The sequence below is a fragment of the Bombus affinis genome, chromosome 6 (assembly GCF_024516045.1).
Source record: "Bombus affinis isolate iyBomAffi1 chromosome 6, iyBomAffi1.2, whole genome shotgun sequence".
In the NCBI taxonomy this organism is placed as follows: domain Eukaryota; kingdom Metazoa; phylum Arthropoda; class Insecta; order Hymenoptera; family Apidae; genus Bombus; species Bombus affinis.
The window spans coordinates 5,597,768-5,623,521 of record NC_066349.1 but is presented as its reverse complement, the minus strand read 5'-3'; the positions used below and the strand labels follow the sequence as shown (position 1 = coordinate 5,623,521).

Genomic DNA, 25,754 nt, shown 5'->3' with positions numbered 1-25,754 from the left:
AAGCAGGAGTATAATAAAACTAAACAGTAAACAATGTATAAACGATAATTTTTAGCAAAAATAAAGTTGCATTGATTATACAACGAGAAGGTATAAAAGTACCAGAAACCAAAAATTAACAGTTCACAGATGTTTAAAGATTTTTTAAATTTATGATAAATCTGATTCAGAACGGAAAAGTTTATTCTTGCATGTAAAGTGTCAACAATGTTGTAATATTCAAAATAGCATAACAGATATGGCAATAACATCTAATGTATATGTATATAATCAGATCTCATTTATCAAGTCAGTAGCGTCACCCCTCGTTGATAACGAAGAATGTGATAACGCTATCCAATAAAATTAGATACTCAAACGCCTGTAAATATGCAACTGTAATATCTCGAAGCGTTTTAATTCTCGACTAATCTCGCTAGATGTCTCTAGTATAGAATTTACTAGAATATGATGTAATTCCCATATTCGCCGTAGCAAATCACGGAGGGCGTAAGAAACACTCCTTTTCTCAAGGTCGGTATTACAGAACGTGAAACACAAAGTCCCTATATAATAATAGATCTATTCTGTATTTAGTCCGTGCTCACATAATGCGACATCTATATCCTGTATTTAATCAATGTTCCGATATATTCGAAATATAATAAACGATATTCATCTGATAAGTTTTCTTCTATAGAGAATATTTGTTCATAAGTCGATATATTTTCGTGACAATGAGTTCCTTATCGATCTAAGATACAATTCATTTAATAAACTCCCTAATCAAGTTCGAATCCCACAAAATGGTCATATCTTTGTCGCGATCGGGTAAAATAATTTCATTGATCGATACGAAATTGGACACGGTTCAACTTTCACAATCTACATGAAATACAATAAAACGCACTAAACAATCCGGTATCAACTTATAGCATCAGATATCAGTTACAACAATGAAATAAAAGAACAAAAATGAAAGAATAAAACGACCTTATTAGGTCGCTATACATTATCTTTCTTTCTTCACATAGCTCTTTAGTCATTTTCTTCGTCATTCGGATCCTGCGATATATGCCAAATATAGTTATGACATATCACTGGTAGATTCACATTCAGGACGGTTACAAGGTGTTACGATTAATGTTGAATATTACTATAATATACAATCGACAATAAAAAGAAGGAAAACAATTTTTTAACGCAATAATTCTATCCTATTGATCCGAATGAAGAAAAGATGCTTAAACATCTGCAATTTCTCAATTTTATAATTTATACGAAGCTGTTCAACGTGGCTTGTCAACGGTTCGCACGTCATAACTAATTACAGTTTATTCGTCGTACTATAAAATAGTTTAGATGTACGAACTTTGATCTAAAACTTCAAATTCAATCAGAAACTATAAGTTCACCAAGAAACGTTCTAATAAAAGCTCCAAACTTCATATCTCCAATAATAGAAGATGCAAACATAATTTCCCCGCTATTTAAAAAAATATCTATCTTTTGGTTTAAAAAGACGATCGTCAAGGCGTTTGTTTTGTATGTTGTTGTTGTAAGTTGTATGACGCCGTAATCCAGAATATTTCTACCCTTCCGTGGGCGCGTTTACTATCGATCGATCCGAACGCACGCGGCACTCGTTGCCACGAGTCGCAAAATCGTGTAAGCGGAGCGAGAGAGAGGGTGCAAAAACCCACCCCCCGCGCAACATGCTATAAGTACCGGACACGAACAGAGCGCGGGCTTATAGGTCCCGTTGCGGTCTTCCTCGTTCGTTCGTTCTCTTCGACGCTACCACGATCACAGACCATTACCGGTGATCTATGAATAGATCACGAGATCTTCGACTGCCATTTTGACTTCGCGTCAAACGTAGATCAATTGACGGGAGGACGTGGACAACACGTGGAACATTCGAGAGGAAGAGTGACAGGGAGAATGACAAAGTCGCCGGTGAATCGGGAATTTGGGCAAACGGAAGTTCGATCCTGTCAGTGGAATACTCGAGGCTGGGATCCATGCTGATCGTGATGCCGATTGGCGTCACCTGAAACCACATTCCACTATCGTCCACCAGGATGAAGAATAGCAAGTCGATGATGGATATCGAGGACATTTGTGGGTGTTCGAAACTACCCTCGATCATTCCTAAGAAGGAACTGCCGCACTTGAAATCCACTTCCGGTAAGTTTGAAATTGTTCGAGTATAGAACGGATTGTAGATTGAACTGTCCGAGATTGGAGAGATTGAACTGAGTCGAGTAACGTTTTATTGACTACACGAACCGTTTGATTTACTCACCTCTGTTATCGAAGTGGGTTTCGATTAGTTCTCCCGCCATTTATATCGAGGTCTAGAAAATTGAAAATTTCGAATTGAAAATTCGAATTTGAATGTAAAAGAAAGTTTGAATTTGCACTAGTGATTTATATCTGAACTTGAATTAAAAAATGTAAACTTATCTTAAGAAACTTGTAATTTAATCTTTGTAATTCTAATCTTGCGTTAAATAGAATCTGAATTTAAATATCTAATTAACGAAATAGCCGCAAACTTTTTAAAGATCTAAAGATCTTGTACTTTGCTGCTCGACTTTCGTAGAATTTCTAAAGTCTCGTCTTATCAAGTCTCCCCAAAACTTTCGATAGATTCCACTCGTCACTTTGAATTCTTGACAGTTCTCTGGATCTTGATTTGTACGGATGGAGGATATTGATTGAACCGTTTCATCCGACTTCTACGAACTTTTCCTTCTTTATAACTTTCGTTTACCATTCTTCGAAGATTCTTCCTCCTCTGACATAAAATGTCTGTGATCCTGTTAAATTTAACGTGATTTCAGTGGAAGCACCATCGATGCTGACTTACGTTCCAGTTTTTCACATTGCGGTTCAGACACGTCTCACAGGGATTTAGTATCACATTGACGTGGTGATCAAGTTTTGGAACAAATTTGCAAATACTTTTACATTAAATTCTTTATCTACTTCATTTCTGAAAAATGCTAGAATAACCTGTTAATTGGATCATTTCAGATATATATTATGACTTTTTGAATAGCTCGAATTCGACTTAATGAGTATTAATTTATCTTTATTATCTTTCCTTCGCGACTTACAAGTTAAATCAGATATCTCGATTTGATACCAATATTTTTCAAAATTTTCAATTTCACGAATATTTCACATCTTTGAAACGCCGAAATGAAATTCACGACGTCATGGAAAAATTACAACAAAGAGACGGTCGATATTAACGCGTGCTCTCAAGAAGAGAACTCGGACGATCGATAAAACCCATAACAAAGCCAGCTATATTATTTAGGACCTTGAATGAATACTAATTTCAATGATCATGTATAATATAGTAACATCATCACGAAATCCAAATTCTTCTAAATTTACAATCTTCAGCCAGGACAATTTTCAAAATTCAAATTTTATTCGCTCTTTATTTTCACGGATTTAAGAATCTTTTTAAAAATCTTGTGTGTTCAGACTCATTCCTCCTGCTTTTCTTAAGCTTTCCACGAAAGCTTCTTACTTTCGTTGAACTGTTTTTCTGTTATACTATTATCTCTATCGTAAAAGCGATCTTTTTCATGTACTTTCCAAGAATTTTATATTTAACTTGTATCGTATGTACGATTTTAAATTTGAGCTGCCTCATGAGAAGTTTATTAAAAATCTTCATGGATTCCAGGCTATAACTTCTAATATCGAATTCATAGTTACTTCCGTTTTGTAATTTCGATGGAGCAAATGGTTTCCGTCTACACCTTACGGCCATCCTGATTGAAAGCAGTTTCAGATCCCTGGTCCGGAGCCTGTGTATTTCTCTAGTGTGGGACAAAATAAACGTTAATAAAATCACGATTTGCACGATCGGTGGGTTACGTTGAACATCTGTTCACGATAAAACGTTTAATCGACTCAGAAGTATCTCGCGTAAAATATTCTAAATAACCTTAGTATTTCACCTTGATAAAAATCCAATGGAAAAGTATAATCTAAAACTTTCATAAATATCTATCTAAAGAACCTAAGAAAATCATTGAGTTTCAATTCCCCTGATTATAAGATAATTTTTCAACAGAATCAACTAATACTTTAAAATAATTGAACCGAAAATAACATAAACAAGAGACTAACGTTCCATCAAAGACAAAAATGTGCTAGAAGAAAAATTACTAATAAATTAAAAAATTTTCAAATATTTCAAAAATCCAAAAGACCAAAAACGTGTTTTCCGGTTACAACAAAATTCCTCCACTCATCGTAAAGTTATTTCGAAGTCAACTCTTCGCGAAGTCAAATCGAACAAAAAATAATGTAAAAAAGAAAAAAGGGTGAATAATCGCGACAAATTGTACAATGAAATTATCTAAAATGAGACACGAGCCCTGTGACGGTCGATTTTTTTCGTTACATCCATGAAGAATGATTTCCTTCCTCCGGAGATCAGCTGGTTCGTTTCTGGACCCTTCATCAACGTGCTCGGATTCTCGCGGGCAGTTACCCGGTGGTTCTTTCCTTTTCCTCGTACGCTCCTCTCTTTCTCGTGTTCTCTCGCTTTGGTTTGTCTGGAAAAATAAGAATAGCTTTCCTCTCCTTTTGATGCGCTCGTTCCCCGACGAAATTTTAGAAACGGCAGTTTCAATCGTTCTTCGGCGACGACAACACGCATCGCGACAATCTTCGTAGACTATACAATTCACGTTCTGTTTTTAAAGCGCCCCAGCGTCTTTTGTCATAGAGTGTGTAGCTCAAACGACTAAATCATGTAAATAATAAAGTGTGATTCTTCTCGAGTGGAAACCTATGGATATGTGAAATTCGATTCACAAGTGGCGCTATTTGGTGAATGAGATTTGCCAAGTGAAACTTCAATTAGATTTGAAATTTGCTTTGATAGCTTAAAAACTTCGTAACGTAACCAGCTGAACCATTCTGATGGTATCAATCGTCAAAATCCTAAAAGAAAATCAACTTGTGAGGTTCGTTATTGTGCGAAATCCTCAGGGTTATGTGTGTGTGAATGTGTGAAATAACTTTGACAAATGAAACGAGACATAATGAAATAAAGATCATTCAAGCCTTTCACAAAACTTTTAAAAGGTCACGCCATAAGCAAGAATCATTTTCCTCAATTACGACAACGAACAACTAACACTAACGAAATCTTACTAAAAGCAGAGGTCAATTCTTCTCAATTATAATAGAAAGCAACTAAAACTTGAACGAAACTTTTAATTAAACCATAGACTATCCTACATTCAACAATCTTCGGTCCGAATAAGTAACCTGTTTCCTGCTTGCACCTTGCAACGCAACCCCACGTTTCAACAGTTTCAACCTACTATCGACATCCGTCATTTTAAAAGGAAAGGAAAAAAGAATTCCTCGAGAATCAATCAGCCACGACGAATCACAAATAACTATTTAAAAACTACCAGCTCCATATGCTCGTACTATTTGATTTGAAAAAAATACTCGAAAGCATCGGCCGTTAAAGATGTTTCCGTGGCAAAAGAAAGAGCACTTTGATGTAGTCAGGATGCCCTTAAAGAGCGTCACGAATTTCCTGAGCTCGAAGGGAGCAGCGCGGCGCGGCGCGAATGTTCTTCTAACTTCGTTGTGTTCCATCACTTCCACAGGGTGTCGCTTTTAGTCTCCTGGCAGGGGCCTAGGGCCCCAAGCAGGTGTAACACGGAGTTTCCATTCACCGTGACGTGTTGCCGCGGAACGGACCAGTGTGCACGCTTCCTACGTCTTCGAAGAAAATTCTCTTGTTTGCTCTGCCTTGACAAACACTGGCTTGGCTACCGAAAGGAACGTGGCTTCCCGAAAGATCAACGATCGCGTGAGAATGCGTGTTACAAAGAACAATGATTGTTGATAGTGAGATGGATAGTTCGGTGATAATTGAGTTATGGTGATTGAAACTGTTCCACTTTTTAACAACGTTGTGATAGGATTCAGTAGATACAGACTCCTAAAGAAGAGATTTCTTGTTTCGTTGTTTGACAGTGCAGGAATGTGAGAATAATCGTACTTGCTTATGGTGTCTGGCGTTTAGTGATGTCAACGAGACGTGACGTTAGATATGACGATGAGAATGTAAAATGTGAAACGGAGAAGAAAGCGAAAATGTGATTTGTTGATGTATTAAAGATTTCTTATATAAGAGTTTACATAGTCGTGTAAGAAGAAACGTCAAAATGGTTTTCTTCGGAAGAAAGGAGAAGATAGAAGATCGCCGGCTGTTAGCCAGCATCGATGCTGTGAATGGCACCAAACTCTATCAAATAGAAAATGGTAAAGCTACGATGTTAGTTTAGATTTGTTTGGTTCTACATTGAAAGAATTCCATTGAAAATTTTTCTAATGTAACGTTCAGAAGAAATATTTCCTTCCCGTCCTCCATCAGAATTCCGCCAACAAACTTTTCGTATTTTATTATCTCGTATTATTCCTCCATGTTTATGTGCATCGCTTTGGTTTTTAACAAATTTGAATGCCCTTTTGCAACGTCGTTTCTTCTTTTTAATTGAAATTAATTAAAATTCCCAAAGAGTTCAATAATCTAAAATAGAGAAGGTTCGAAAAAATTGACGCAATTCTAAGTGTATTTAAATATTCTTCTCTTCCTAATTCTTCTGCACTTCTGTTTCATGCACAAAATCAATCAGAACGAGCGAGTGGATCATTTTCTGATCCAATACTGAAGTTAGACAATCTCAAATAAAAAAATATGGTAAAAAATTATACTAAATTTGGCACGATCATATTTTTCTTCAAATAGAGGATATAATTTTCTTTATATAGTCTCGTATTAAAGTTAAAGATTTGCAGTTGCTTGTATAACGTATCGTCAAACCAGCGTTTCGTTTCGCCCGTATACACACGGACAGACTGGTTTAAGAACTTTTTCCTTCGGCTGTAAACCAGGCGAGAAATAGGTCGAGGCGTTCTGGAAAGACGATACGCGATCGTCATAGTATGGCTCTATGCACTCGTAGTTCGATAGCTTCGTGTAACTACACGCATTTATCATGCAAACGTCCCATCGTCGACATCGCTTATCATCGTACATTCAAGTGGCCAATCACTATTTATCAGAACCACTCGAACCTGGAGAAGGCCTCGTCTCGTCTTCGATAATTAAACGTCATAAATTATAAAGATACAACTAGTTCGACAAACTACCCTTTATGATAAATGTGTTCTAAGGGATGTAATGTAATTGCAAATGAGATAATTTTAGAAAATTGTATGATTTAACTTTGTAACAGAATATGTTTGCGAAGATAAGAGATATTTTTAGCAAAACATCTTGTGTCGCTGCTTTTATTAAAATAAATAAATTTTATTAAAATAATTTATAAAATAAATTGTGATTCCAAGACGTTTTTCATGGGGAGACGTCACATTTCCAAATACATTACGAACGATTTGTAATGTTTGATTTAAACTCTTTTTTGGCTATTAATATTGACAATTAAACAATAGAGTATTCTTTTTGTATTCTGTATTTGAAATAGTAAAAAGGCTTTATCTCATTCATAATTACGCTAAACGTTGTCTCGTGTTGAAAATTGTTCGACGAAGTAAGGTCGAACGAGAGTGAAAAGGTAGGTCGAAGTCTGACTATGACTCTAATTAGTCCTGGTACTTGTGAATAGATTCAACGCTAATTGGCACCAGCTGGAAACCATTGTTATCAGTAAGATGATTCTTTGGTCCTTGAGCTTGCTTCAAATTTCTTTCGAATCCAAACAGACTATGTTTGACTCAAGATTGTACAAACTAGATTGACGAACATCATACTTGAAATTGAGATTCGGTTAATTATCGGCCCTTGATTAATTAGGTTCTGAAATCTGGAAGAATAAGTTCAGCAGTAACTCTATCACAAATAAGTCGTATGTTTTGAAAAGTCTGGTATTCATTCACATTCATAAAGGAAGTACTCGCTAAAATCTTGACAAAAACTTAAATTTTTAATATAAAATACATAACCTTTGAGTTTATATTCTGAAAACTAATACCCAACATTATTTCATTACTATTTTGATCTCGATCAAATTATGAATCTTGCAAAAACATATTTTCCCAAGTTGTTAAATTTATTATTTATTTTCTTTCTATTATTTATTTTTATTCTACTGGCATGTGAACTGCATATACGAAATAATATACACGCACTGGTGAACATATAAATCAGAACATTTTGTTTTCATAACTCATGTAAAATATGTATGTGCTGTTTATTTCTAAATTAATACTATTATATCGTGGAATGGAATATTCGCAAAATTACAATGTTTGCTCAAATAATACATAGTGTTTTAGGCGAAAATATATCTGATATATATAAACGGGAATAATTTCAGTTATACTAATTCAAATTCACATTTCTATAAAAATAATATTATAACTCAATATTATATAAATATTATAACCACTATAAAGGTACCATATACTACAGTACTATAGTACTTAAAACAATTTACCATATTATATGCATTTTGCATATTTTTGTATACTTCAACTTTCCACAAATGCATAAATATTCGCGGTCTAAAGGTAACCATTTAAAAATTTTACCTCTACGTGAATAATACTTTCTTTCGCATCAACACTTACTCGACTTCTCGCTTTTCGATTTTTCCACCAAAGTGTCTCATGCTTTAACTCCAGCCACCTGTGGCTGCCCCAATATTGATCCATCGAATGGCCACACCCGGCATCCCCTCGCGTCGCTCTTTTGCACCCTCGACGCTCGTGCCGGTAGTGTCGTTGCCCTTCGCGCACGTCCACGTAGCACGGTGTTATGGAAAAGTGCCTGATCACTGTTCCAGCCGCCTTCATGCACGTACGCGACAACCTGGAGGAGCTGGGCAAGGTGGCTGACGACACGGATCTGCTCTTCCTCAAAGGCCTCCTGGATAGCCCTGTGGTCACGTCTCTAGTGAAGGTGAGTAAACGCGTGTCTTCATGCTAGTGATCTTTTCTGTCTCCTGTATTACATCATTATCCTCCCATTTTGTATCCAGTTACGATGATAAACTTTTGTAATACGAAGAATTCGGGAATTTAGAAATCTTCTCCATTTATATTGTGTTATTACAATAACGTATATTAGAAAATAAATTCTAAGTTGGTTTAAATCTCGTTGATAAATAAAAAAAATGAGGTTAGTTTGCCTGGATGTAATGCAGGTGGACGTTTCCTACGTCGAAAGGAAACAACTTTCAAGCGATATTCCATTGAAAGTAATTAAAATTAAAGATGTTGTTTCGAAATATCTAATATTGTAGGGAAGCATGACCGCGATATCTTCTCTTTTACAACTGTGAACCGAACTGACAGTTTGTTATAATCGTTTCCTGTTATCAATCATTGTTTATTCGCACTACCGGCTAATTTGCAGTTCACTAGAATAGAACGAAGAAGTTTAGTTTTGTTACAACAGGATGATGATTTTGTTTTCTCATTCGTAGTAAATGAAGATCAATGAGCGCAACTATTACAGGCTCGTAATCGATAGCTTATTTGTTAGATTGTCAATTGCCACTTGCTTGAGCATAGAATTTTTTCAGCATATATCGAATCGGGTTAATTGCAATCATTATTCGCGCGTGTGTGTATTATTTTTGGCAGCGGCGAAATAAACAATAGCGTGCGTCGTTGGATCATGCGCGCTGAGGGCAGATGGTTTCGAGACACATGCACGTGCCACGTGTTTACTACGCTCGATTTTACGAGAAAGAGACCGTCATTTACGAGAGAGTGCCTCGTCCGCCGTGAAATCCCCGTACGAATGCAACGCCGTGAAATGGAAAACGTAACGCAGCCAGCCGCGAGTCCCCTTGCCGAGGTCGGTAAAAATCTTCCAATGTCGTTGAACTCGTTCCTTCCACGCTCGATACTCGTTTGGGATCGGTTTCTTAGCTCGTTCGTAAAAATAGGAAAGATATACTTACTCGTGGGCTAGCTGGCTTGTTTAGTCTGTTACTATTCTGTCTTTTATTGATCGATTACCGAGCTTTGTTTAACTCCTTTAACATTTGGTATTCTGTATAGCTGGATACTTAACCTTTGGGTACGTTTATTTGTTTCTATGCCTTCTCAAAGTTTTTCTTCCCGATTTTTCATTTATTTAGACTTTTGATGTTTCCTTTAATCTTCTTAATAAAAGTGTTATTTTTCTAATCTCTTGGAGATTAGGAATAAAGAAGTATCGGAACATTTATTTTCATACAAAATATAATAATTAATCTAAATTATTAAAGAAACAATTGGAAATTGGTTGAAACAATTGGTTGAAATTCTGTATTCGTATAAAATTGTGATCCAATATATCTGTTGTGAACGGAAGTATATATGTTTTGTATATATGTTTTGTATTTACTTTTTCTTTAATTTAAGTCATAAATATTCCCTTGACGGAGGAAATCGCTTTACAAATAGTTAACCTGAAAACCCACTTGCCGCGTATGTGTTCAATAGCGTACATTTCTTTTCTCAGAAAAATGAGAAATAATGATCGTTTTCTAATTTTAAATAAATTCGTTTCTGAAGAGGTTAATAGTTTTACGTGCTTTTTTGCTGTTTAGTAAAAACGTCATCTATGTCATTTTCACGGTACATAAATACGCTTCGTTGACCGTGTCGCCGCTCGTTTTCGTTTCCAGTTTCATTACAGCTTCACCATCAAAACTGTAATAAATGAACACCTTTTCACTTGCCTATTTCTCTCAACTTTTGGTTTCAGCTTTCTGTTCCACTGCGATGTATAGTATTCTTATATTACGAAAGCTTCCTGTCAGTGAACAAAACACTTTCCACGACTGTATTCTATTCTTCAAAATACTATTCGTTCTCACATCCAACACTCAGCGCTATTATACAAATTTTTATTTCCCATCGTTGACATTCAATCCATTCATTCAACTTGTAATGGCCACTTTCTGTTTTGTAAAACAAGAAATTCAGACGCTGAAAACCTTTCGCTATAATTTATGAATGTTACGCCAGACATTCTCAAACAATCTCATCTAACAACGGCTACCTGAATTCAAAGCAATAAATCGACTATGAACTCGATATACCACACGAAGACGCATAAATCTTCTAAGACTTAATTCGCACATTTCTAGCTATCCAAACTAGTGTCGCTACGATTGAAAATATCCGGACTTGGTTGTGCACGTAACATTGGTTAGAAAATGATCTGGTGACAGCGAATATAATTTTATCACCTCGTATTCCGATATTCAACACGACCAGTACGTTTTTGGGAATTACGATCTGTAGTAAATCATTAGAATGAATGAATCAGAATGAATGAATCATTCTAGAAATACATATAACACAGTTAATTTCTATAAAAATTCGCAACAGACTATTTGTTCTAATCATTCTCAGTCTCTTCGATTACAATACATTAATTTCAATTGCTACATTCATCAACAATTAAAACTAGGTTTTTAAAACACAAATAGTATTTTTAATTCTTATACTATTTTTCAACTCTTCTCGTGCAAAAATGAGCCAACGTTTCCACTAACCGAGCAATTCCTACGGAATTTAAGAGACGCTAACCGCAAAGATCCCGTAGCGCAGGAATGCGCGACGCTGGAACTCGAAAACGTCAGAACACTCGGTTCGACCAATGAAATTTTCAAAACAAGTCTTGTACGCAACTTCTTTTTACACGCCGCTTGCACTATGGCTGCGTGAAACAGCCGCATTATTTTGGTCGTGACATACATTTCCCGTCGAACCATGGAACAACTTGGGCTCTTCAAGTGAAAATATTACTATCCGCCGATTGGTATAAATTCAGCAGTGTGACGTGACTACGTACGTCACCTCTTCTCTGATCCATTACGTAACAACTATGATACGTCTGCGTATATTTTTAATTACACCTCGAGCTTCTTTATTTATAGAATGCATTCATTACTATCGAGTTTTTAGGATCATTTTATATCTTCGGTTATAATCTTAAAGATATTTAATGTTCCGTAAAATATATTTTTTCACATTTCGTAGATAGCTTAGGTTTTTATTAAATTATACAACTATTTGTTGAATCAAATCTGTTTTCAATAAAACAATTTAATAAAAAATTTGATAGAACTTTAGTTACTTTGCCAATGATTCACTGTATCTACGGAGAGTTAAGAAACGTTCAATAATTCAATGTTCTACACAGAGAAAGAAGTGCAGTTGGAAGACTCGAGCATCTTTTTATTGGAAGCCGTCCAACAGGTCGAGCAGTTTCTTGAAATTCTTAGAATTATAAAAAAGAAGAACTTTGACTTTAGGTCTCTAAAAATATTCCAAAATGATGGCGTAAAAGATCTTTGAAGTTTAACGTATCTGTAAAGTCTCAAAGTTGGTTGCTGGCTCGTGACCCAAAACCGTTCGAATTATCTTGTTCCCGATCAACTGCACGCATCCGTGGCTTTCCTGCGAAACGTTAGTGCCCATCCACACGTATATATATATAACTTACCGCACCTGCTGGGCCCACATTCCATCCTGTTCTTCAGGATCAGCAGGTAGAAGTTTCGTCTGGTGTCGAAAAGTCGTTAAGAAGCCGGTGTTCGTTTCCGGCTCGGTTCAAGACAACAATAGCAAACGTTGACAGATGCGATATGGTGTTACTGGTTTCGTTGAAAACCGTAAAAACCGGTCACCAAACAACCTTGGTAAATTTGATGGCTGATGTGGAACTGTTGGAAGGAAGGATTTAAGAGAGGTGTGAGAAGTTTGATTTTCTCGTGGTATCTCTCCTCCAGGTATTTTTATTTTCGTATATTCTAAAATTGCTAATTTATCTTGGGAGTATCTTAATGACTCAGCTGAACGTGGTTAGGTTTAATTAGGCTGAGACGTCGCCTGAGTAATAGGAAAATTCCCATTAATAGAGTTAATAACGTCGTGCTCGAGGAGTACGTGCAAAACAGAAACTGAGTAAATCTTGTCAATCCTTATGAATTTGATAAAACTCGAGATACAAAATTACTGTAGTATTCATTATAAAATGGTATTTATAAAGAAATCAAAGCCACCAATTTGATTGAAAAAGAAAAGAAAGATTCAGGAATCTATATAATAAAATCGGACACTTCGTATATTACGATATTCCACTAATAACAAACAGAACTTTCGATCTTTCTTTCCATCTCATCTCTCTTGTCTAACATTTCTAAATTTTATAGCTTTTACGCAGATAAATCTATAAATTCTAGCAGAAAAGAATCTTAACTGAAAAGTAACATCACAGTTTACGGAAAGAAGGTCTCATTAATCTTCCACCCCTGTACCAACTACCCTAACCTTTGTATTACTAATGACAAACTCCACTTCCGTTCTTTTTCCTCCGTCCCATTCATCCTGGTCTCGAACGTGCACCTTACAAAGCCATCCCGTGGACAGTCCACCGAAAAGCGGAAACCGCGAGGGTCCTCCTTGGGAACAAAGGCGTTTCCTGCGAAGGGAAGAAGCGAGCGAGACAAACCGTGAATCAGACGGTCGCGCGCCAGCGGCGCCGGAAACCACTGGCGAATCATGCCTCGTAAATAATCCGAGTATGTTAATTGACAAATCGTTGCCGCGGCTTCTCTGATATCCGGCGTAATTGACCCAAGCTCGAACTTCAGCGACCGAGTCATCGCTTATGACTGCTCTCGCAGAAATCGTGAGGCAGTGTCACGTCGCGTGCGCTCGTGTACACACACGGATTACGATGTAATTTCAACCGGCTTTGTAATCGCGCGAAGGGACGAGCGGAGAACACGCGTATGCGACATTGACGCACGTGTAAGTGACAGGAACGTAACTGGAAAAGTTATGCACCATGCGTTTTTAGTTTGCGATGTCGTTTTAGTACAATTTGAGAGGGTGGAAATCTGGAATACAATTTTGTTGGTATATTTTTGGAACAATGATTGTGACATGTATATGTATATACGATGAAAGAAAAATTAGAAACTTTCCGAAAAAAACATTCGTAACTCAAAATGATGAATTTAATCGATTGTAAAATATATTACAATTGATGATGAATCGATTATAGAATATATTACAATTATTTGACATTAATTTTGTTATGAAACGATATAAGGTATATGTTTCTTATGTAAACTTTCGGAGCTAGATTTTGCCCTGCCAATAATCAAAGATTAAGGATCAGTTAAAAAGTTTTAAAGATTTTAAAATTAAAAGAATATTTAATAAAGGTACCGGAAAGAAGAATTACTTCAAAAGTGAAACTTTCCTAATTATTCATTACACCGAGACTCGCTAATGTTGCCGTAGCAATAGCTGTCTTTAACACTAGAGTCATACGATCCCGTTGTATCGCGTAACGGATTATTGAGTATCTCGAGAAGGGTCTACCTGTGTCGCAAGATCGACAAACCGATCGGTGTCGATGACTGCCAGCGTTTCTTTTTTGCCACGACATTATATTCATCGATTCAATTGTGATCGAATTGCGTAATTTTTCAAATCAACGACACGTACATACGTTATAAATTCCCATCATTGACAAAAGCAAACTCGGACATCTCGTAGCTAAATATGTCCAAGGACAAGAATAAAACGAAAGTTAGGAGTTTGTGTGTATGTGTACTTTCACGCAGGAATAATGTACGCAATTGGAATGCTCGAGTAGTAAGAGGAATACCCCTCTACCTCTTCTAGATAAAGTAGCTAGGATATTTAACATTCCTCGCAACGAGGCACGTTCTCGTTTACACGTTGGCACTCCGTTTAAACATCGCCGCTTTCCCGTGTCGAAAGAAACGTTGGAAGTTCCGACAATGATACTAGCTAGATAATAATATTATCGTGTAACCAGCTAGTGCAACATGACCAACTTACTTTAATCCTAAAATCGTCGATTTCTAACTCTATACGCGTAATTAGTGAGATTACTGTCAATCGTAAGGTCGTCGAATTTAAGAGGGTACCCTTTAACTTTAAATCTGATAGAGTTAATTCAATCAATAGATAGACTTCCTTTATTCAGTCGTTTGATATATTATAAAAGGTGACAATTGGTAATTAACCCTATGTCATTGCATTGAAACTTTATTATAAGACTATCAATCAGGTGTCAACTAATAAGAAAAGAATTTGAAAATTCGAAAATATCAAAATAGCAACATACATGCCTACTACCTATCAAAATTCTAATTTTGCCACGAACTTTTCCACAACAATTGGTATTGTTAATTGACCTCGTTTCGCTGTAATCCTTAATCCTTTTGTAACAATTTCAGATCAAACCCATCTTACATATATTCAGTAATAAAAAAAAGAGTAAGAAAATTCTAAGACCTGAACAAGATATATCTAAAATTACGTTTTATAGACTTCTCAATTTTCCTACCCAAGTAATCAATGTCCAATTCTCAACAAACAAATGGCTCACTTTCACAGACTAATTTATGTGACACAAGCAGAACCTATAAATAACAGTAAATTCCAAGATAAATCAAAAGCAATATTTTTAACATCGCTTTCCTCTTTTCCCCCAGTTGACGAATGTAGCTGCTTCTGAACGGTTGCCAAAATCACAATTACCCAAATAAGCTTCTAAATGGAAAACTACCATCGATTTTCAAAATTCCAAATCATCCATTTATGGAAAATCTAGTAGAATGGGGTCTAAAGCACGCACGTAGACGGCCCTGCATCGAACGTAGCGGAGTGTTGCATACCATCCGAAGAAGGGCCCCCACCTGTTTCAGGCTGGCCGCCTGACGAAGGTGGGGGCGAAAGAAACGTCAGTAGGCGCGGCAGTTTTCTGACGCCGCTTACCTAAGCAACACACACGTTGTGCGTGTTGTCCAAGTCGCGTTTATCCCTTGTGGAAACCCCTCGCCAGGTTCTCCCGTGGCCGTTTACCCCGTCGGTTGTCGCCGCGTGAGTGCACCCTCACGGCACTGGCCGATCGATACGGCGAACTCCAGTTCCAGGACGGCGGCCAGCTCGTTCTCCAGAGTACTGCGTCCTACCTAACGGAGACAGGCGACCTCTGCCTCGGTATTTCTCCAGGCTTCTAGTGTAAGTTAGGATTCCTGCGAAGAAATCTTTGAGGAAGCTCGTTTCGTCGTTTTGGTGGGGCGGTGGTGAGTTTGGGGTAGAAATGTGGATAGATGGAGAAGGTGGATGAGTGGAAGACTGTTGCTGCTGACACGTGAGATCGGGAGAAAGCGCAATTAGTTGACCGTTGGCCCCTCTTGGCGTCTGTGGCCGTGGATCTTGAGGTTGAGAGTAGCTCGATCTTAAGAGAGTACTATGATCTCTGTATTTTCATACATTAGACGTGTTTCGTTTATCAATTGTTAATATCATTCGTATCAGTTTTTGAACAAAGGCAATTTAAAGATAACGGTGGAGTTTTTAGTGGATTGATGATTCTGTTTTGGGGAAGGTATTATTCTACTTCCTGTGTAATTTCTAGAAGAAGGGGAGCAGAGAGGTACTGTTGTCCATTCATATTTTGAACCATTCGTTGTGCTTTGCTTCATTTTTTGGAGGAACGGAACTTGGTGGAATTCAGAATCGTTCGACGATCTTGTTAAGGAAAGGCCGCGCAATTTCTTGATGTGAGCGAAAAAACAAAATTTGGAGAAGTCTTCTAATTCTCTTAAAGAAAGGTATTATTCCACTTACTGTGTAATCTCTTGGAAATAGATAAGGTAGAATTTCAAATTGCTTTCTGAAGAAGAGTTACTGCATTCTTTATTTTGTTTTTGTAGCAGTAAGTGAACGTCGTTTAACATTTTTCTTGCAAGTCATTCGAACTATAGTATCGTTTAGAATTGCGACATTTACTGTACGAAGGTGTGATTTATTTGATTTTCGTTTGAAAAATTTCAAAACGAGGGATAACAAAGGAAGTAAGAAGGACACGGAATTGCCACACAATCGTTTGGATCGTAGTAGTAATGAAACGTTTAGTTATTGATATGTGTAATGAGCGAGTTGCTGTTTGTTCTTGAAGCGCAATAATCCTGTGTTTGTTTCGTGAGAGGTTTTTCAGGGACGTCACGGAAGAACAGAAGAATTCATTATAGGCTACAACGTTCGTTGAACGCCAGCTGTTCTACCGTCGTTTTCATTATAAATACGGTATAATTCGTGCCCACGACAATTACAATCTTGCGACATATGGAGAAATACCTCGATTCTTCGTTCCACGTAACGTGGCATTCTAATTTTATTTGCTACTCACAACTAATTGCTAGTTACTTCTTTTTTGCTTCGATTATCTCTCCAAATTATATAAAAATAACTACGTTTCATTTTTAATTTTCACGAGCTTATGAACAAATATAAGTCTGTTATAAAGGTGCATGCAAGAATACAATTTAGTCGAAAAAGACTTAAAGAAAATGAAAAAGTTAACTTTTATTATTTGACATATCTTTTCATGTGGAAAAGATACAACTGATTTGATAAATAATAATCTTTTTAAAACGTAGCAAGGTTGATTTTCTAAAAACAGTATTTGTATTCTCGAAAATAGAGTTGGAATCGCTTACCCAAATACGAAGTTAACGTTTGTGTGCAAATTAGTAATTCGTAAGGTAATCGAACTTTCTAGCATGCGTTAATGAAAGCAATCCCTCAAATTTCGACGTACGCACACGATTCTCGATAAATCACACACTGTTTTCTTAGGTTTCAACCAAAACATAACTTCGACCGTGTTCTTTGATGTCTCTCGCGTCGTGAGTTGATTTATTGTTGCGTGTACATACAAGTCGCGTGGGCAGAGAGGCCTAGATCGAAGATTCATTACTTCCTTTTGATGCTCCTTTTCCAAAATGTACGATATTTTACATACGGAAACTTATGCCATGTTGCAATTCGTATAATCGATGCTGCAACAAAATCGTTGAATCGACATCGTGCATCTGCGATGCACATGTATCGACGCGAATGATTCGACGATGAATCATACTGACGGTGAGGAACATCGACTTCAACGGCTTCGTGAAACAATTTCCATAGACGAACGATTCGCGTTGGTCTTTCAAACGAGAGGAGAATTTTTCATCTGATCTTGTTCGATTAATCCAGATATGCTCGATCGTTTTTATAATTTTTCTCGAAATATCACTTCGCATTTATTTAGCGTTAAAATGAAAGATAACAATAATTTTTTATACTAATATTAAGTGGTTGTCGAAAAATAGCTATTTGTCTCAAAGAATTAATCTTATCTGATCAATTTGGCTAATAATGACTGACACCTGAATTTTTCGTAATATTTTTAAACACAATTCCACTTGCCCTTTATTATAGTTGAGTATTTGCGTGATATATCTCTTTTGATTCCATTAATTGGAATATAATTTTGTCTTTCAATCTGTTTTTTAAAGAAATTATTCTAAGAGGTGCATGATTATTCGTTGCTCGGCATTTTCCGTCGTAGCGTTCAGGTATCAAGTATTCTTAAAGGTGGCTCTGAAACACTGTGAATGACCTACTTTCGTAATTACTCTTTCATTGTTGTAACGTTGCATTGGCTGGTTCAATGTGGAGTACACTAGCCTTATGTGGTTCGACACTAATCCAATCAAACCTCGTTGACACAGGGTCATCGTTGCGCAATGATAATTTCACGCTCTTAGGTGATAAGTCAGCAAAAAATGCTTGCGATTTTAATCGATCAAAAAATAAATTGAATCTAATACATTACTGTCTTCTATGAAATCTTCACATTTACGAAAAGAATTTGTTCGATAAATATAGAGAAAGCATTGAAACATCTTTGATATCACGCGTAACATTGTTGATTCAAGTGAGGAGTAAAAACCTTCGTTTCTCTCGGGTTGTACGAGGGGACCAAGAGTAACCAAGGTTCCTCGTACGGTGAATTTGATGCGGAAACCCGTTTCGACTTTCACAACTGACGACGACTAAGCCGTTCACTGTTTGTGGCTTTGGCCATACGCTACTACGTAGCCCAGAAAGGAGTTCGAGGAGCGCTCGATGCCCTCGATGGGCTCTAGGGACTTATTATTTCGTCGATGATGATCGATTCATTCTGTAAACCTCTGCGCAACAATACGTTAGCTTCGTATCATTGCAGTAATTTTATTTTAATATAGTTCAATCATCGATAATCAAATTCCTATGCTATCACTATATCTATAAAAGCATAATTTTCAAATCTTCGAAAATAATTGCTCGATCAAATAACTAAACTTAATAACTAAATTTACCAGGTGAGCTAAAACATGCCAAAGAAAAATATCAAAAGGAAGGAATCTAATCTTGACTGAGAGATTCTAAAAGTTGCCGGTCGAGTTAGTAGGACGAACGAGGACGACTTGAACAAAAACCAGTTCCCATGGAAACCTGACAGACATCGTGGCGTGACTGTTGCAGGTCCAGGAGCGTTTGGAGGATCCTCCGCTTCATGTGGAACCGGTATGCTCGTCCATTTGTGACATCGTCGACGAGGTGTGTCACGCGCTCCGCTCCTCCAGAGACGAGAACGCGCGCGAACTCGTACGATTATTAAGAAGCTCGCATCTAAAAGCCCTTCTAGAGACGCACGACGCGGTCGTCGAACGAAAGGAAGCGCCATCGAAGCCGGAACCATCGCAACTGACGATGCCTACCAACGAGAGGACAGAAGCTGTCAGGATGGTTGGACTTAGGAGGCAACCTAACGAACCTCTGGTAAAAATTCTTTCATGATAGAATTCTTGAATTCTAGAATTAATGAAGGAACACAATGTCCCAGTGATCATTATGCAATCGAAAAGGACCGACGAAAATAAATTTTAAAATTTTCATATGAAATCTTTGTTGATTGTACTATGACGACTGGATCACTCTGTGTAATGTTTGTGGCTTTTAACAATTAACAGAAAAGATGAATTGAAATACAATTAACGGAAAATATGAATAGATAGATATGAACGTTTGACGCTTTTCCAAATAATCAAATAATTTTTATAGCTCAAAGTCTTAGAAATATATCTTTGAATATTTGGAAATCTTTGTAAAGGTTTCAAGAGTTCAGGGTGTTAAAGGATGTTTAGCTTCTGTGTTTGACGGTTTGTTTCGTTGGTGAAGAAAGCGGCTGACGAGAAGGCACGTCGAGCAATCAACAAAGAAATATAATCGTTCGCGCCGACTTTCTCGTTCGTGGCTCTAGTTTTAGAGGTTTACCATTCCGTCACGTGAGAGAATTCCCATTCTGAATCGGATTTAACACGCTCGAACGAAGAAAAGACGGAAATGCCACTCGCAGTTCATAAATAATTCGGAAACGTTTATTATCCGCGCGATGCTGATTCGAGGCCACGTGGCCTCTTCGATGAATCTGGCACGTTGTTCCAAGCTTTATACCAAGCGAAGAAAACATTTTAACAGAAACATAATACATTATTCTTCCTTATGCTGCTCTTAACCTTCTGCATTCCAAAAGTTTTTGTAATAAAATTGCACCAGCACTGACACACGTTTATAATTAAGTTCTTGGAAGCTAAGGCTTCTCTTTCGCAAAGAGACAAATGGCGCATTAGCGATACGATCTTTACATTATCCTGAAGTCGATTCCATGTGTTAAAAACCATCCAAAACATCCTTGGGACCCGGTGAATTCTCTGTATGCTAAACCACAGTCTATTTCAACATTCGCTATTTTCTCTCATTGTCAGCAAAAGGTATTCTCGACAAACAAGTGCACAAAGCCGCGATATTGCATGATGCCCTTCCATCAATGTTCGTTTATACTTTTACGCTAAAATGGAAACAGTAGGTCTTCTCAAACAAGCAACACCGCAAGAATGTAACAACAAAAATGGAACGGACATAGAGAATCGTCGATTGTTCTCTAAATGTACTAAATAGCAAACCTGGTTGCATTCAACGGGAACAGGCGAGTTTATTTTCACTGGTACGTCTTTGTACAGGGTCTGACGGTGCAGGTCGACGAATCCGGAAATTTGATCATCGCCAGGATCTTAGGCGGAAGCACTGCTGCCCGCCAGGGACTCCTGAGAACCGGCGAGGTAATCCTCGAAGTGAACGGGAAGGAAGTTCACAACCCTGAGGAGCTTCAGGAAGCCATTCACGAGGCGAAGGAGAATTTGTCGCTGAAACTTGCACCTGGAATCGCTTCTGATGGCAATCGACCCGTAAAATCTACGGTAAGTGAAGATAATTTAACTTTCGATTTGGTTCAAGTTGGCTAATTTTAAATTCCTCTATCTGAATTCATATGGTATAAATCTAAATTGAATTTACACCACGAATAAGGTGGAAATTTAAAAGGAAAGTAAAAATAAAATTTTTGAAAGGCCACCTTCTTGAAAAGAAGATTGCTTCTATTAAAAGCATGAAAGTATGGAGGTACAAAAATATGTTTAATCGACCTCTTAGAATCTTTACGATTCAATTTAATGGCGTCTATATGAGATACGTGGTTACGATTTCCACCTTCCGACAAGAGGTCTCTTTAACACGATTGGATTTAGACTATAAAATTTTACTATTTCACTGATGGAATTTGTCCAAAAGGTTGAACAGAATATGCTGTCAAAATCGTGTTCTAAATATAAAAATCATTACTGGAAACATGAATTGTAATAACTCTTTATATCTGGCGGTAGCTCTGTATTTCGTGTGTAAATAAATGATAATGTGGATCGAGAATGGGAAACTCAATCCGTCGAAGAACACTTGCGAATAGCTCGCACATTGTTTATATATCCTGTAATATCAATTTTTTCAAAAACGTGAAAGGTTTTAGGAATGGAAATAGATAAGAATTATGTGAAGGAAAACATCGGAGCTTAAAAGCCTTATGTTTTGAAGACAAGAATAAAACATAGGTGGATAAAAAGTATGAATGGATGAAATTCTAGAGAACTACATACTATTATTACTAGAAAAAACAATCATCTACGTACAGATACGTTAATTTTTAAAATTATATGCTAAATCGAAGGAATTTAGTAAAAGCTAACAAAATAATTTATGTTATAATAATAAATATATTGCAAATATTCAAGAATAGATAGATAGCAAAAGCATATATTTAATCCCCAAATCAAATAAGAAAATTTATAATTAAAGAAGAATTACTCAGTGTATTGAATTTTAAAACTGTTCTCCTATTAAAGAAAAGAGAAGATAGAACTCATCGTTAAATTGAGAATATTTATACTAATTCATATCATTATAAAAAGAAACGAGAAAGTAAAATCTGGCCAAGCATTTGTTTCACCTACTAAATATTTTAACAAACACTATACTTTCATTATTTTATACGTTTTTGTACATTATAAAACATTGTATGCATTTTTGCATCTTTAAATTTCTTACAAATACATAAAAATCCGCAGTCCTTCTACCACGTCTCTCTCCTGAAATCTCGAATTTGTTTTCACATTACAGTGTTACATGAGAGCGTTGTTCGACTACGATCCATCGGAAGACACTCTGTTACCGTGCGTAGAGATTGGACTTCCATTCCAGAAAGGTGACGTACTACAAATTGTAGACCAAGCAGACCCAAATTGGTGGCAAGCTCGGCGAGTCGAGGGCGAGGGTCTAGGTCCGCCAGGTCTAATTCCGTCGCTGGAACTGGAAGAACGAAGGAAAGCATTCGTGCCACCGGAAGCGGATTTTGTACACAAAATTAGCATCTGTGGGACTAAGATCTCTAAAAAGAAGAAAAGGAAAATGTACCAATCGAAGTCCAACGGTGAATTTGACAGTGCGGAACTGCTATTGTACGAAGAAGTGGCCAGGATGCCGCCATTTAGACGTAAGACCTTGGCTTTAGTCGGCCCAAGAGGAGTTGGTCGCAGGACGCTGAAGAATAGGCTGATAAATAGCGACCCTGAGAAGTTCGGCACCATTGTTCCGTGTAAGTGTCATAATTTTTGTGTGTCGTGGGATCTTGACGAGAATGACAAACAAAATTGATGGGAAAATACCATTCTCTTCTACTGTTAACAGTTACAAATTAGGATTATAATATTGTGATTCATAGAAGTCATATATTTATAGATACCTCACGACCACCCAGAGTACTCGAGGAAGATGGCAAAAGTTATTGGTTTACCGACCGCGAGTCCATGGAAACGGATATTAGAGAGCATCGATACCTTGAGTATGGAGAACACGGTGGGCATTTGTATGGTACAAAGTTGGATTCCGTGAGGGAGTTAATCAGAGCTGGCAAAATGTGCGTTCTGGACTGTAGTCCAGCTGCTCTGAAAATACTTCACAACAGCACGGAATTTATGCCCTATGTCATCTTCATAGCGGCGCCAGGAATGGAACAATTGAAATGGTTATATGATTTGGCGAGGTCAACTGGAACGAGCAGTCGGAACTTGACGGTAATTACGCTGCTATTATATATCACTGCCCTTTCTATTTTTTTAATTATTGAAACTACTGGTTAATGTTACTCAAGTTTTGTTAATCGAGTTTTACAACTACTCGTTAAAATGACATTTTTATCAAGTAAATATATTTATACGAATACAATATATTTAAACATTTACAGAATGATTTAAATATTTATTATTTTTTGAAAACATATTCGAATTTCGCGTACGAGAAATAAGAAATCCATTTGAAATGGAACGATTCGATGCGCGAAATTTGTATAAAGAAGAAACATATATCGACGGCACAGGCCGCGTTTCAAATAAACATAGCCATCAAATATTTTACGATGCAACCTTCCGAATCTCTGCCTGCCAGTCTACCGTCGTCGTGTAAATGCGTGTAATTTGCCTATTATAAATGTATTGCATGCACTTTTGTTTGATTACAATGACTCAATGATTGGTTTCTTTTCCACGAAATTCTTCTTCCATAAAATTCCAAATACCAATTACTCTTTATACTCCATTTAGATTGATATCGAATATTTTCACATATTACCTATTGTATAACTTCCTTCTCTTGATTGGCGTAGCGTTCTTTATTTAATCTTTCGTATGTATTTGATGTTGGCTTTGCTAGTTTGACCGCCAGAGTTCCATCAGGTACAGCTCGAGAAGAGCCAGGACGTTGGAATCTCTTGCTTCCTTGTACGAGGTTTGTATTTGCATGCATATTCATTGTATTTTTTTTTTCTTTTATCGTAATGTAATTGCTTGTAGGTGTGTAGTATTATTGTTTGAAATGTACCACTATACAGAATCACGTAACATTCAAAGAAAAATTGTAATTTATATAATATCTAAATGCAATTTATTGACAATGCATTAATTTTAAAATGTAGTTTATTAGTGACATTAGGTTGCTGCATAGAGTTTGTCCGCCTCTTCGATCATATAAATAAGTTAGCAATATTGTGGTAGATATAACATTACTACCTCCTAAATCAATATAAACTGTGCTTCTGAAACTCACAGAAAATAGGAAAGAAATATGTTCATTAATCGCATAGTAATCAGACATTCAGAATGTTCCCATGATGACAAATCCAGTATCAAAATTTTCATTTTTTTCAGACATTACAATACATAACAAATGCAATAAAATATATCCTTCTTTTAATGATAAATCCAAAAAATTTTTATAAAAGAGGCATTTATAAATGGAATTTATAGAAGATCCACTCTGGTGGTTAGGACTTATGTGGCGACTTAATGCAAAACAAAGAATAAATATATTCAAGGCATAGTATGGAAGCTACAATCTTTCTAATATTCAATCTTCCAATTAGAAAGAATCACCATCAACAAACACACTTGAACTAAATGCAATCAAAACTTAATCTTTCTCAAACTTTACAAAGTGCAGCTAAATTATAGTTTGCTTTTCACTAACCAGGAGGACGATCTGAAAGCAACGTTGGAAGAATCCGCGGCTTTACAGCGTGCCTACGAGAAATATATCGACCTGGTGATCGTGAACGAAGACTTCGACAATACATTTAGACAGGTGATCGCCGCGTTAGACGCCTTAGCCACCGAACACCAATGGGTTCCGGTGAACTGGATTTATTAAACACCATTTAGGCTACCTGAGGGAACAAGTAGTTTCAGAACAGATGATCCAATTCCGGTCTACAGTATCGTGCAAAATAACAAATTATTGCATTATTTTCTGTGGAACACGCGATGGCGTCTTTAATATACTTATGCTTGGCAAACTTGATGTCGAGTGCATCGTTAGTATATTTATAGCATCGTATCGTCGTGCAATGGAACAATTTTATGGTTGTATTATGTGTATACAGAGTTCTAGTGTGTTGTGTATATTGTCTCCATCAAATGTATAAATACTTTTAAGCGAAATGACGCACTCGAATCGGGTAAAGAAGAAGCGGGACGTAAGTTTCTTTCATCGAGCGCGGAGTCTCCGAAACGAAAGCAACAAATTTCGAACACCCGCATTCTTCTTCTACTTATGATTAGAAAAATACTCGGGGCTATGAAGGCCAAGAAGAGATAGTATCTCGCTTTACGATGCTACGTTTCCAGCAAGTACAATCGTGTAGCATTTACGTTACTTTGTTTTAGGTTTACGAAACGATCCGTTCGCCTCCTAAATTTCGCTCGTTAATAACATATATTCATTAGAAATCTACAAAAATACCGTTAAAAGATACAAGAAAATAATAAGAAAATTAGAAAAGAAGCATATGAATTTTGATTTCAATTATAGTAGTTAAAAAGTTTTAATTATTTTAATATTTTTAATATTCACGCTATTTTCGCTAATTTCACGCTAATTTCACG

General features: G+C 36.7%; 1 protein-coding gene across 6 annotated transcripts; it reads left to right on the top strand.

The window, feature by feature from the left end:
• Positions 1-1,724: 1,724 nt before the first annotated feature.
• On the top strand, positions 1,725-25,697 carry LOC126918029 (protein PALS2). Of its 6 annotated transcripts, none has more exons than XM_050725579.1 (8): positions 1,726-2,169; positions 8,850-8,965; positions 19,417-19,713; positions 20,955-21,191; positions 22,441-22,915; positions 23,059-23,393; positions 24,028-24,102; positions 24,844-25,697. In XM_050725579.1, exons 1-8 carry the CDS (start codon positions 2,064-2,066, stop codon positions 25,018-25,020), a joined length of 1,818 nt encoding a protein of 605 aa, XP_050581536.1. In that variant the 5' UTR covers positions 1,726-2,063; the 3' UTR covers positions 25,021-25,697. The 6 variants fall into 6 exon arrangements, with proteins under 6 accessions (XP_050581539.1, XP_050581536.1, XP_050581538.1 ...); XM_050725581.1 differs by lacking the exon at positions 1,726-2,169 and adding an exon at positions 5,722-6,303; XM_050725582.1 differs by lacking the exon at positions 24,028-24,102 and having other exon boundaries at positions 1,725-2,169.
• The last annotated feature ends 57 nt before the right edge of the window (positions 25,698-25,754 follow it).